Here is an 11,512-nt window from a genome sequence, read left to right on the forward strand (position 1 = left end):
TCCAAATCTGGTACGTCTTTGATTCGACGTGTATCAAAATTCACTAGCAAGATGCTTTTAACCAAAAGACACACTGGTGTTCTTCATCATCTTGTCTTTTCACCAGTTACAGCAAGATTTTGTACTTCTCTGTGGACGGCACGTGGTTGACAGCAAGACGGCCATCGTAAGACACGGACACGAACATCCAGGCATCTCCTCCAGCCGCCCATCGAGCTGCGTACACGGCGTCCTCGTGTTCTTCAATGCGTCGAATCAGCGTGTCTGCTACAGCGGCGCCACCTGCTGTCTCGTCCATGAGGTCACGCTCATCCAGCTCAACTAACGGAGACGACGAGATCGACGACACTCTCCACAAAGCCAACGCTGCGTCTGATCCTCCTGACACGACAAGCTGATCATGTTGAGGATGATAACGTGTGCTCCACACCCAGTGCGAGTGTGCGTTCATCGTCAACAATGGCTTCCGGGCATTGCGCAAGTCCCAGAACTTGAGTTTGCCGTCGTCTCCCCCACTTGCGAGCGCGTACGGTTTGTTCGGGTTGAAGTCGAGTGACAGCGTCGCACTAGGGTGTGCGTCTTCAATACTCACCTTGTCTTGTTTAGCTCGGAGATCCCATGTGCGTACACTGCCGCCAAGAGCGAAGGCCAATTGCGAAGCGTGATGCGGATCCCAAGCCAACGCACTTGCACCTTTCTTCGTCGTGCCTCCCAACATCGACACATCCAGCTCCAGTTTATCTTGTGCTTCCACCGACCCTCCGCTCAATTGCCACGTGCGTAGCAGGGTTTCGTGGCTGGATGCCAACGTGGATGTGTCAGCTGTAGCGTCCCAAGCGACTCTAATCACCACAAAATAAAATCATTAGCTTTGGAAAAGAACACATCGACGTCATTCTGCTCGTACTCTGATACTGGCAGCTTTTGAGCTGGAAATGCCGCCAATTGCTCGAGATCTTGAGCTACAGCAGCCCCGTCCTCCTCTCCCGAGTGAGTTCGAGTATCCTCATCCGGTAGCTTCCATAGTGAAGCCTCCGCCTGCTGTCCTCGCTGCTTGCCACAAGTGACCAGTAGCTGTGCATCTTGAGGACTCGGAGCCAGACTCAGCACCTCACCAGGATGGTTGAACACTTGACGCGTCATGACGTTGCTAGCATCATCGTCCACCTGTACTAAATGAATCTAGTAGGCACAGACGTTTAGTATCGTCAAATAGAGTTAAGGGATCTATAAAGCTTACTTAAGTACCTGGTTGGGCTGGTTCAACGTGCTGGTTCCCACGAAGAACTGCGCGCGATCCTTCTCCGCCAGCACGGGCTCCAGCGTTCGCACCTGGTTCGAAATGGACTGTATCGTTTAATTGAAACATCACAGCTTCTCTTGGCCGCAGAGGGGCGTTGTACCTTGGTGCCGAAGCTGAAGCTGCATGCGCCGCCGCCGAACATGATCTATATTTTTGGTCAGCACAAAATTGGCAGCTCAGTACTCATAATTTAGAAAACTGTAATATAGGATTTTTTTAAAGAAAAGATGGACATTTAAATTAGTCACTAAAATTAGTGTCGGATCAAATCGTCAGCTCAAATTTAGTGCCCGATACTTGCTGAAGATGTCGCTGCAGTTCCTGGGTCAAAAGTCTTGGCATCCGGCCAATAAGGCCAACCAGAAGCGCATCTGGGTGGCTGAGCAGCAGGCCAAGGCGAGAGAAGAGCGTGAGCGGCAGAAGGCGAAGGAAGTGCGCAAGGCAGCTGAAGCGCTACAGGCTCAGCAGGCTGCCGCTGCCTCTGGAGACGTCGTTGCTGCTCGTCATGTGGCCAGTGCACAAGTGAATTTCCTATACGCGGCACCTCCAGGACTTCCAGAGGCCAAAGAAGCGGTGGATAGGAAACAACAGACAGAAGATGACGAGGCAGTTCGGGAATTTCGACGCAGAGCCGAGAGACGAGGAGACTCGCAACGCTCCAAGCTCGAGCGATACGTGGGCCGAAGAGCTGAGGAGACGCTAACAATTAAAGACCAGGTCGAACGGTTCCCCATACTGAAGGACGCTCCAGTGGAGGGCAAATACACTGAAACTATTAAGGTTAACTTCAACCCCTTGGGACTCAGACTACGCAACGTACGCTGCATCCGATGTGGAGAATGGGGACATCAAAGCGGGGACAGAGAGTGCAAACTAAGAGACCAGAATCCAAATGGTAAGTGGCTGTGTTTTATAGAAAAGAATGGAGGGTGCTGTGCTAATTAAATTTTTAAAAGATGCTACGAGGCAGAAGTGGGAAGACCCAGTGACGGAGATCAACAAGCTTAAGCTGGCCAAACAGAATCTCGTACTGAGGAGAGGCGCCTTGCCGTTAGAGATGCAGGAGGCAACTTCACAAGAGTTTGAGATTTTGCAGTCAGATGACGGTAGGTTAAAGGCATTTACTCTACTTGGTTTATGATGATCTCAGACGCTGGCGTTTTTTTTAATGATGGCAGAGGATGTAGAAGCCGCTGAAGACGCAATTTTGGCCACGTTGTCTATGAGGCAGAAGAAGAAGTTATTGAAGAAGCTGAAGAAACAGTCGCGATGCTATAGCCGCAGTGATAGTGAAGCTGACTCTGATGCGTCTTCCCATCGTCACCGCTCGAAGAAGTCGAGCAAGATCACAAGTAAACGAAAGCGCAAACACACGCATCGATTAAGAGGTCGATCTGAAGATGGCAAAGAGCGCAGAAAGGAGCGAAAGAGACCGCGACGAAGATCGCGCTCAGAGTCTTAAAAGCAAGCGGCCCGGCATTGATAAAGGATGGAAAGTGAGTCACTGCCTTTCATATTGACACACACATTTTTCAAAGTGCTAGACGATGTCGTGGATGAATCCTGACGCGGTATTACTCTTCTGATTCGTGTCCCTGCACGTCTTGTGTGCTGCATTGGTTGCCAACGTGGCGTTATCTCTGGATTCGGTAACGTCTGTTTCCGGCTACAACCTGCACGAGATTTCCTACGTGTTACCTCCACCCGACTATGTCCTATCCGTCGTGTATCCCGTGCTGTGGGTCATCTTAATCGGGGAGTATAGTCCCTTCTCGCTGCTAGCTCCGTCAAGAGCAACAATGGAACTTCTGGTCGACAGGCCATGCTTGATGATCGTCGGTCTGGTTGGTCTGTGTGGCGCGTTTTATTTTTCTTGTGCGATCTTTGCTACTTGGTATGGTTGGATTCTACCTGGCCCCGGCGACGTGGGGTTTGATGTGGTGGGGAACATTGCGCTGCTATTTGAGACTGGTGCGTGAAGACGTGCGTCGCCTAACGAATGTGATTACAGTAATGTTTAACAAGCTGTTCGTACCAGTAAGGCAGTCCTTTTTCGGTTATTGATACGATGCAGTTTTCCCGCGCGGAATATTTCGACTTCAACACGTACGCGAAGCTTATGGGATCTCTCCTTTTGTTGGCGTAGCAGCGTACGCTCAAAGTCAAGACCCTGTAGTGGCTTGGATTGCTACGTGGTTGATGGTGGAGACCATCAACAGGAAAAATACCTTCGGTGGTGAAATGAGGGAGTCGTTCGAGAAGTTGCAGACTACTGCGGCCATTGTGGTGCATTTGTTTGGGGTGGTATTGCTTGTGGATACAGTCAAAGGTGTAAACGAGTTTTTAGGCATGGTAAGAATATTGCTATAATAGCTTTATAGGGGCTCACGTTTCTTAGTTCCCTCGCAATAAATCCTCCTCAGAAAGCGACGAAGGATCCGACAGCGTGTATGGGACGATATGAACTAACGTTATCGATCGTTTGAGAAGGATGTCATGGTATATTTCTTAACTGGTACATGTATCTGCATTGTTCTATACGACCACAAAACACGAACGTGTCCCCTAAAATGCAACTTATCTACAGCTGTTTGAAAGAACCGGTACCGGTAATGCAAAACGCTACTTGCTAATTGCTGACCATAATCTGAATTGTGACATTTCGTATTACCAGCAAACTGAAAAAGAAAGTAGCGTGGGCTCCTTGTTTGAGCTCATTTTGCTTTTATACTTCGAAGTAACTTACTACCAAGACCGAGAACTCAAACAATCCACTGACAATGAAGCTTATGGCCTGCATCGTTGCTCTCATCGGTGCCGTGACTACCATCGCTGTCACGCCTGCCAATGCTACGTCCTGCCCCAGGACTCTGGGGTGCGGAAACGAGTACTCAGAATCCAACATTGAGGTCGGCAATTGCTGCGAGAAACGAGGCGGAGACTTCGCGGCGTGTTGCGCTGCGAGTTGCAGCACTGGCAGCCCGTGTGGCTAAGTACGGTTAACGCAATGTCCCCTGATTATCAAGTGCTTCAGCATCAGTTTAGCTTCGACAAATAGGCAAGCCTAACTGAAATTTATCGGGAAATCACCTTGTTGCTCAGCGTGCCAATAATTTGCTGTATCGGCTTCATTAAGCTTTTGTGAATCCAAGCTCCAATTTTTTTAAAGCCTACCGAACAAGATCCGTGCAATGAAGGAGACGTCCTTCTGACGAGTACACAGCCAGTGATTGGCAATCAGCCATTTTATTATTTTAATTAATTACAATTATTTTGTTTTTTCTTTAAAAAAAGTGTATTGAAATTTTGAAAGTCTATGTGACACGCCTTCATTTCCGCTTAACTACGCCAGGATTTCTGGAGAATAAAAAGAAATCCTGCCAGGAGTTCTTTTTTCTATTCTAGACAGCTCCAGGAAAGATGGTAAAGATTGCACTGTTGTGTGTGATTATTGGTGTAACGGGGTACGTAGCCCTAAGTGTACCCTGGTTACATGAAGTGTGACACTTCACACTTCAGGAGTATGACACGTCATACTCCGAGATATTTGGTACAAGGTACCAAGGTCGTTCAAAGCCAACCATTGGTTAAATGACATTGCATTTCTATAGGTAACTAACAGTTTGTATTAAACCCAAACTTAACCTACCTATAAATATACTCAGTTTACAATCTACCTTATTTAGGTCACTTCGCTCTCTTTACTAAAAGAGGGGACCTGTGAACTGCCGTTCACTGAGAGTTTGTATACTCTCGGAAGATAACTTCCTCTTGCGCAAGGTGCTGTGTGACCCCGTCACAATTGGGGAGGTAGGAAGCGCGTTGAGATGACGCATGGCGCGTCACCGGGCTCTCCGACCTTCTATTACTACGTAGAGTAGGTGCCATTGGCACAGACTTGTAGGGCAGTAGGTGTAGAGCAAGTAGGAATTAGAATGTAAGACACGTAAGTGCCGGGCAAAGTACCGCGACAGGACCACGGAGTTCTGGTGCTTGCCGCCTCTCACTCGTTGTGCGAGCAGCACAGCAAAAGCAGTTGTGTGAGTGAAAGCTGCCAGCACCTGAACCTCCATGTTCCGCAAAGTTAGATTAGCACATACTCAACCTAAGATAGTCTATAAAAAGCTAAGTATTTCACCATCACCTGCAACGCAGTTGCAGTTGCTCATCACCACCAATGTCGTCCTTCATACAGTCCTTGGTATCTTCCGCACGCAGCTCGCACGTGAGCGCGTTGCAGACCGGTACGCCGGGATGCAGTACATGCATAGACACGCGTAGGATTGTAGGTTGGATCGGTAGTACTGGTATTGCCAGTGTATTTGGCTGTGGCAATGACGTCTGGCACTGGACACTGGCAGACGTAGCAAATAGCATCTCACAGTAGCAGGATAGCATCTCACACTCCCACTTGATCCCGGCGATGCAGTGCCGAATCGACGCGATCACATCGCTTCATCCGTACACACACCACTGAGAATAGTCGTACGATAGCCACCACCACCGTAATTTGCTAGCTACATACATGTAGTCTCCCACTCGAATCGCACATGTCCATAGTCCAGCGCAGTTGATTGCATGCTAGTGTTGTGGTACAGCCACACGGAACTGGTTCAACCAGTCGGCACACAGACACACTACATGTCATTGTCGTCAGTAATGTCTTAATTCGTCGTACTTGACCGCATCGCAGGTGACGCAGTCAAGGTATCATGCATCGCAGTTGACGCATATTTAGCCTTTTCATTTACAGTGGTGGCCATGTCACTGTCTGCCACAATAGGCAGTACCTTCAGCATCTTTCGGAATCGAGAGAACTTGACCACCGCAAGTGGCTTGGTCATGATGTCTGCCACCATGTCCGCTGTCCCGATGTGTTGCGTAATGATCCGTTCTAGTTCCACGTTCTGCCGCACCATGTGGTATTTGTTGTCAATGTGTTTTTGCTTGCTGTGCGTGCCGGGTTTAATTGTTAGAGAGATGGCTCCCTGGTTATCTCCGAATAGTACAGGTAGTGCATATTTCCACGCTAGTTCTCGGCAGAGCCCTGCAAGCCACAGCAAGTCCTTTGTAGCTTCAGCCATTGCAACGTACTCAGCTTCACATGTGCTCTGAGCATTAATTTCATGTTTACTTGATGCATAGGAGACAACATTGTTGTCCATTGTCGTCACGTATTCACTGATGCTGCGGCGGTCAACGGGATCATTTGCATAGTCAGCATCCGAATAGCAACCCACTTGTAGGTCACTTGCTGAAGCAACATCCACCACAAGACCAAAGTCACGTGTAGCCTGCAGGTAGATCAATACCCGCTTGGCTTGCGCGTAGTGAGTATGGTCGTAGCTGGCTAGGTATTTCCCGAGATGTCTGGTTGCGTGTGCGATGTCAGGTCTTGAGGCATTTACAAGATACTGAAGCGCACCAACCAGCTCTCGGTAGGGCAGGTACTCGGTCGTAGCAGGAACAACCGCCTTTGAGGGTGTCAGAGCCTCAAGCGTAGTACATCCACTGCACGTCTCCATGTGAAATCGCTTGAGTACTTCGAGTACATACTGTTTCTGGCAGTAGATAATCTGTCGACTGAGTCGGTTGGTCAAGATCTCCACACCTAGTAAGTACTTCACGGTTCCCATGATCGTGAGCTCAAACGTTTCTTGCAGCGCGGCTGCAATTCGAGCACACAGCTCACGTGGACCCATTAGCAATAGGTCGTCCACGTATACAGTTAGGAGCATAGTCACTTCTCCACCCTTCTTCAGCGCGTACAAGCCGTAGTCTGACTCCATTCTCTCAAGCCCAAGTGTCAGCAACTTGGCATGTAGAGCTCGGCTCCGTACGTTCGGTGCTTGTTTAAGTCCATTGCGGCTCTTCACGAGCTTACAGATAAACGCTGGCCCATCAGTTTGAAAGCCTAGTGGTTGCTCCATGAAGATCAACTCATCGAGGTCCCCGTAAAGAAACGCGGTCCTTACATCGTACTGAAGAACTTCCCATCCTCGTTGAGCGGCGAGGTAGATGACGACACGGATCGTCTCAAACCGGATTACCGGTGCGTAGGTCTCACTGTAGCTCACGCCTAGTTGTTGTTTGAAGCCATGAATAACGAGACGAGCTTTGAATCTTTTCACACGCCCTCGTTCGTCACGCTTAACATCGAACACCCATCTACACGTAATAACCTTGACGCCCTTGGCTGCCGCGCGTGGCACCAATTTCCATGTCTTATGTCGTTTCAGTGACTGTAGTTCAGCAAGCATCGCAGCCTTCCACTGAAGCCAATGCTTACTCCGACGTGCCTGCTTGTAGGTCGTCGGTATCTCAATGTCCATATTGATAGACATCACGTTGCCCACCACATAGTCAAGAAGCCGCACCCTTGGCTTCTGCGTCCGTCGAGGTCACTTGAGACAAGGTTGAACAGGAGGATCGCGAATCTCAGAGGTTTTCGTCTCCTTCTTTTCTGTTTTGAGTTTCTTTCGCGTCTTTCGTTTTCGTCGCTTGCCGGACTTGGGTGCCGCATGTGGCTCCTTCGTCTCATCGTTCGTAGCAGCTTCAACTGGTGCATCTACACCGGCTGGCGACGCTACACTCTGTTCTACAGGTAAGTCGTCTTTCGCACTCCCACTGGACTCATGCTCTTTGTCCTGTAGGTCATCAGCTATCGGCACCATCTTCGTCATATTCGAAGACCCAGAACTCCTACCAGGCAGGTACGTCTCCATACTAGTCTTGATGCGTGCCACCGGAACACTATCGGGCAGCTGATGATCACCGTCGTGATATGCATTCTCTAGGAGTTGATTTACGTAAGTACCGTCACTTGTAAACTCCTCGTGAAATCGCGTGTTTCGTCCACGTGCAGTCACGACTTGAGCTGTCTTCAAATCCAAAAATTTGTAGCCCTTGGTATCATGACTATAACCAAGTAATAGAGATAATCGTGCTCTCGGATCCAATTTTCCTTCTTTTGTCTGGACTCAGGAGGGACACGCACGTGTGCCACACATCCCTAAGTCCGAAGCTCATCCATATCGGGTGTCACACTGTATAGCTTCTTGTATGGCGAGACCAGTCCTAGCGGTTTAGTTGGTAGCCAATTCAGCGTCGTAACAATGTGTAGAAGTGATTCTCCCCATAGCATGTTAGGAAGATGTGTAGCGGCTAGCATAGCACGGATGCGAGGCAGTACGGTGCCATTCGCTCGCTCCACCACACCATCCTCCTGAGGAGAGTAAGCATTCGTGAACAGCTGCACAATCCCATGCTCATTGCAGTAATCCCTCAGCGCATTACTGGTGAACTCGCCACCCTGATCAGAGTGCAGTCTCCGAACAGTGAGCTTGGGAAACTGAGTCCGAAGTTGATGTAGCAAAATCTTGACGTACAGTGTAGCCGCACTTTTTCGTTCGAGTAGGTACGCCCACTTGAAGCGAGTAGCTTCATCAATGATTAGCAGGAACATAGTTGCACCACCTTCCGTCGGCTCATTCATCGTGCATATGTCCATCATCAACATCTCTAGCGGTTCAGACTTCCGTTCAGGAATCCTTGCATAAGTCATCCGTTTAGTCTTGCTAGCAACACACGCAACACACTCGTAGGAGCTCGAGCTTGTGAATTAATCTTTACTCCGATATCGAGCTTACTTGACAGCTCTCTCACAGTGTCTATACTCATGTGAGCGAACCGTTGGTGCAGTAACTCCATCGTCTTTCCGCTGTCCATGTCTCGTTTGCGTGCTGCTATCACCATCACTCCTGACACTCGCTCTGCCTTCAATCGGTAGATATTGTCTCGCATGGTCAGCTTCAACGAAGTACCTGGCTTTGAGAGCCAAGCTGACTGCTAATCCTCCGAACACAGCAACTTGTACCTCCCAGCCGTCTGCAAGTGACCGAGGCTGATAATGTTCACCTTTGCATTAGGAGTGTAGACTACGTCCTCTAGGAGGCGATCTTCTTGTTCCCCGGCTATCTGGTCTACAATGTGTAGCAAAACAGAACCACACATAGTTGCATGTTCCGATGTTCCGTTGGAAAGTCAAGTCGACTGGTGCGATCTTCTCGAATGGTAGTAGATAGAGACAAGTCTCCACAGACATTCGCCTGAGAGCCAGAGTCCAAAATCCACTCCACCCAGCCTACTGCTCTCCTTGGTTTCGACCAATCGCATTCACCCGTCGAATCCCACCGGTACCATCATTCCCACGATTTTTGCAGTGTCTAGGCGAGTTTCCACGACGACATGGCGACAAGTTCCGACGTTGATAATCATCTCGACGAAAGCGATCATTCAGTAGTGTCCCACGCGAAGGTGATGGTCCACTACGCCACGGCTCTTGCGGCTGGGGTCCGTAATGACTTGGCGGCTGGTAGTTCACTCGTGGCTCACGACGAGTAGACCAGTTGCGATTACGCGGTGGCGAACGCCATCGCAAAGGTGAACGCGCACGCTGCGGTGATCTTCCTATCGGTGAGCGACTTCTTCCAGGCTGCGGTGGTCTTCCTTGTTGCAGGTTCCGGGGCGGTGAGCGACTCCATCTACGTTGCGGCGACCTTCCTCGTTTGAAGTCCCGGGGAGGTGAGCGGCATCATCCACGTTGCGGTGATCTTCCTCTTTGGAAGTTCCGCGGAGGTGAGCGGCTCCGTAGTGGTAGTGAATCAGCTCGTCCTTGTCCAAATCCACTTCGTCCTAGCTCATAAGGACTCATGTTGGACTGATATCCACGCCCGTAATCTTGTTCAGGTCCTTGACGTCCACATCGCTCAACTTTAGGTCTACAATTTTTATTTCCCGGCACAGGTGGACCCACTTGTAGTCCACCTTCGTTGTACCATAGTTCAGGTCCAGGGCTTTGCGAGCTCTGCATCAGTCCTTGACCCAGATAGTACAGTGCAGCTCCCAAGGCAGGAGGTGGACTAAGCGACTGGCCACTCTCCCACTGGATTTTTATCGCCGCTGGTACAGCAAGTTGTACCTCTTAGTGTCCTGTATGCTCTTGTCCATCCTTTTGCTCTTGTTTACCACCTTGCATATGGCTAACAGGAATTCCCACTTGCAGTTGTTGCGGTGTCGTTGGCACGTTCGGGTGTACTGCATGTGTACACGTGGACTCGAGTCCGACTGCCGACGTCTTCACCTCTCCAGCCAGATTCTCATCTCCCCCCGCACCGCTCGCAGGTGTTGTCACAGAATACACGGGAGACATGTGTGCAGCCGACGTCGCACCACCATTGTTCCCATCGTTATTCGCCAGATGTGTCGTCGCACACAGCGAGAGACCCGAAAATAGGGATCGTTGCTCCTGTCAGACTGGACAACTTCAACTCGTCTCACCGAGTTGATGAGGGAAGCCGGAGACTTCTTGTACTTCAACTTGTTCTTCAGTCACTTGGCCAGATCTGGTCTGAGGTGCATGCCAGTCTGCGCAGTGCATTCCGCATACCAATGAGGCTGTGTGCTGCTTCTTCTCAGCTGCAACCTTTGCCCTCTTGCGCTGGTTCTTCCCGCGTTTCTTTCCAGACTCACGTCCACTTCCACTGTTGTGTCCATGTCCGTAGCCTTGACTTTGTCCTCGTCCTTGGCCTTGGCCAGTACCAACCTGCGCGACTTGCATCGTCCGCGTTGTAGGCCGGTTTGTCTGCTGTTAAAGCTGATCACGCTGATGTTCAGCGGAGCGCAGGCGCTGCAATGCCTCGTACAGCTTTAGCCACGTCGGTCATGTTGGTTGATCCAGTCTCCGTGATGACGCGCGAGATCACGAAATACCGACACGCAGTTTGATAGAAGTAGGCTTGCATGTTGCCATTCTTCAAATCCACCATTTCCTTGACGCAGGAGTGTCACCTTTCGTCCGATGTCCTCCACGTGCGCAGTAACGGACTCGTTCGGTTGTAATCGGCGAGTCACCAAGCCCTGTAGCAAGTAGTCAGTGTTGATGCCGTCTCCAGCCTCAAAGTGTTTGGTAATCGTTGAATACAGCATTGCTGCCGCATCCATGTTGTCTCTTATCTCATCGATCTTGAACGTTACTCGTAAGGCCACAGACAGAGATAGGGCCAACGCGGAGAACACCTTGTTCTTTAGCGTCGTAAACCACTCATGATGCGTCGCAAACCACTCATGATACTTAGGGCGACGTAGACCTTCCTCTTCTCTCCTCCATACGTAATGTCGCCGAGCGAGCGCGTCTCGAAGTGCAACGGC

General features: G+C 50.0%; 3 protein-coding genes across 3 annotated transcripts; 2 read left to right on the forward strand and 1 right to left on the reverse strand.

The window, feature by feature from the left end:
• Positions 1-106: 106 nt before the first annotated feature.
• PITG_16346 (uncharacterized protein) lies at positions 107-1,445 on the reverse strand (the record flags this gene model as incomplete). Its single annotated transcript, XM_002897362.1, has 4 exons — positions 107-842; positions 908-1,182; positions 1,249-1,332; positions 1,404-1,445. 4 exons carry the CDS (start codon positions 1,443-1,445, stop codon positions 107-109), a joined length of 1,137 nt encoding a protein of 378 aa, XP_002897408.1.
• Positions 1,446-1,609: 164 nt separating this feature from the next.
• On the forward strand, positions 1,610-2,765 carry PITG_16347 (uncharacterized protein; the record flags this gene model as incomplete). The annotated part of the gene is made up of 3 exons (XM_002897363.1): positions 1,610-2,198; positions 2,260-2,409; positions 2,482-2,765. 3 exons carry the CDS (start codon positions 1,610-1,612, stop codon positions 2,763-2,765), a joined length of 1,023 nt encoding a protein of 340 aa, XP_002897409.1.
• Positions 2,766-4,083: 1,318 nt separating this feature from the next.
• On the forward strand, positions 4,084-4,296 carry PITG_23070 (PcF and SCR74-like cys-rich secreted peptide, putative; the record flags this gene model as incomplete). The annotated part of the gene is made up of 1 exon (XM_002897364.1): positions 4,084-4,296. The coding sequence occupies one exon, from the start codon at positions 4,084-4,086 to the stop codon at positions 4,294-4,296; it is 213 nt and encodes a 70-aa protein (XP_002897410.1).
• Positions 4,297-11,512: the final 7,216 nt, after the last annotated feature.

This window comes from Phytophthora infestans, genomic scaffold (genome assembly GCF_000142945.1).
Source record: "Phytophthora infestans T30-4 supercont1.45 genomic scaffold, whole genome shotgun sequence".
Lineage (NCBI taxonomy): Eukaryota > Oomycota > Peronosporomycetes > Peronosporales > Peronosporaceae > Phytophthora > Phytophthora infestans.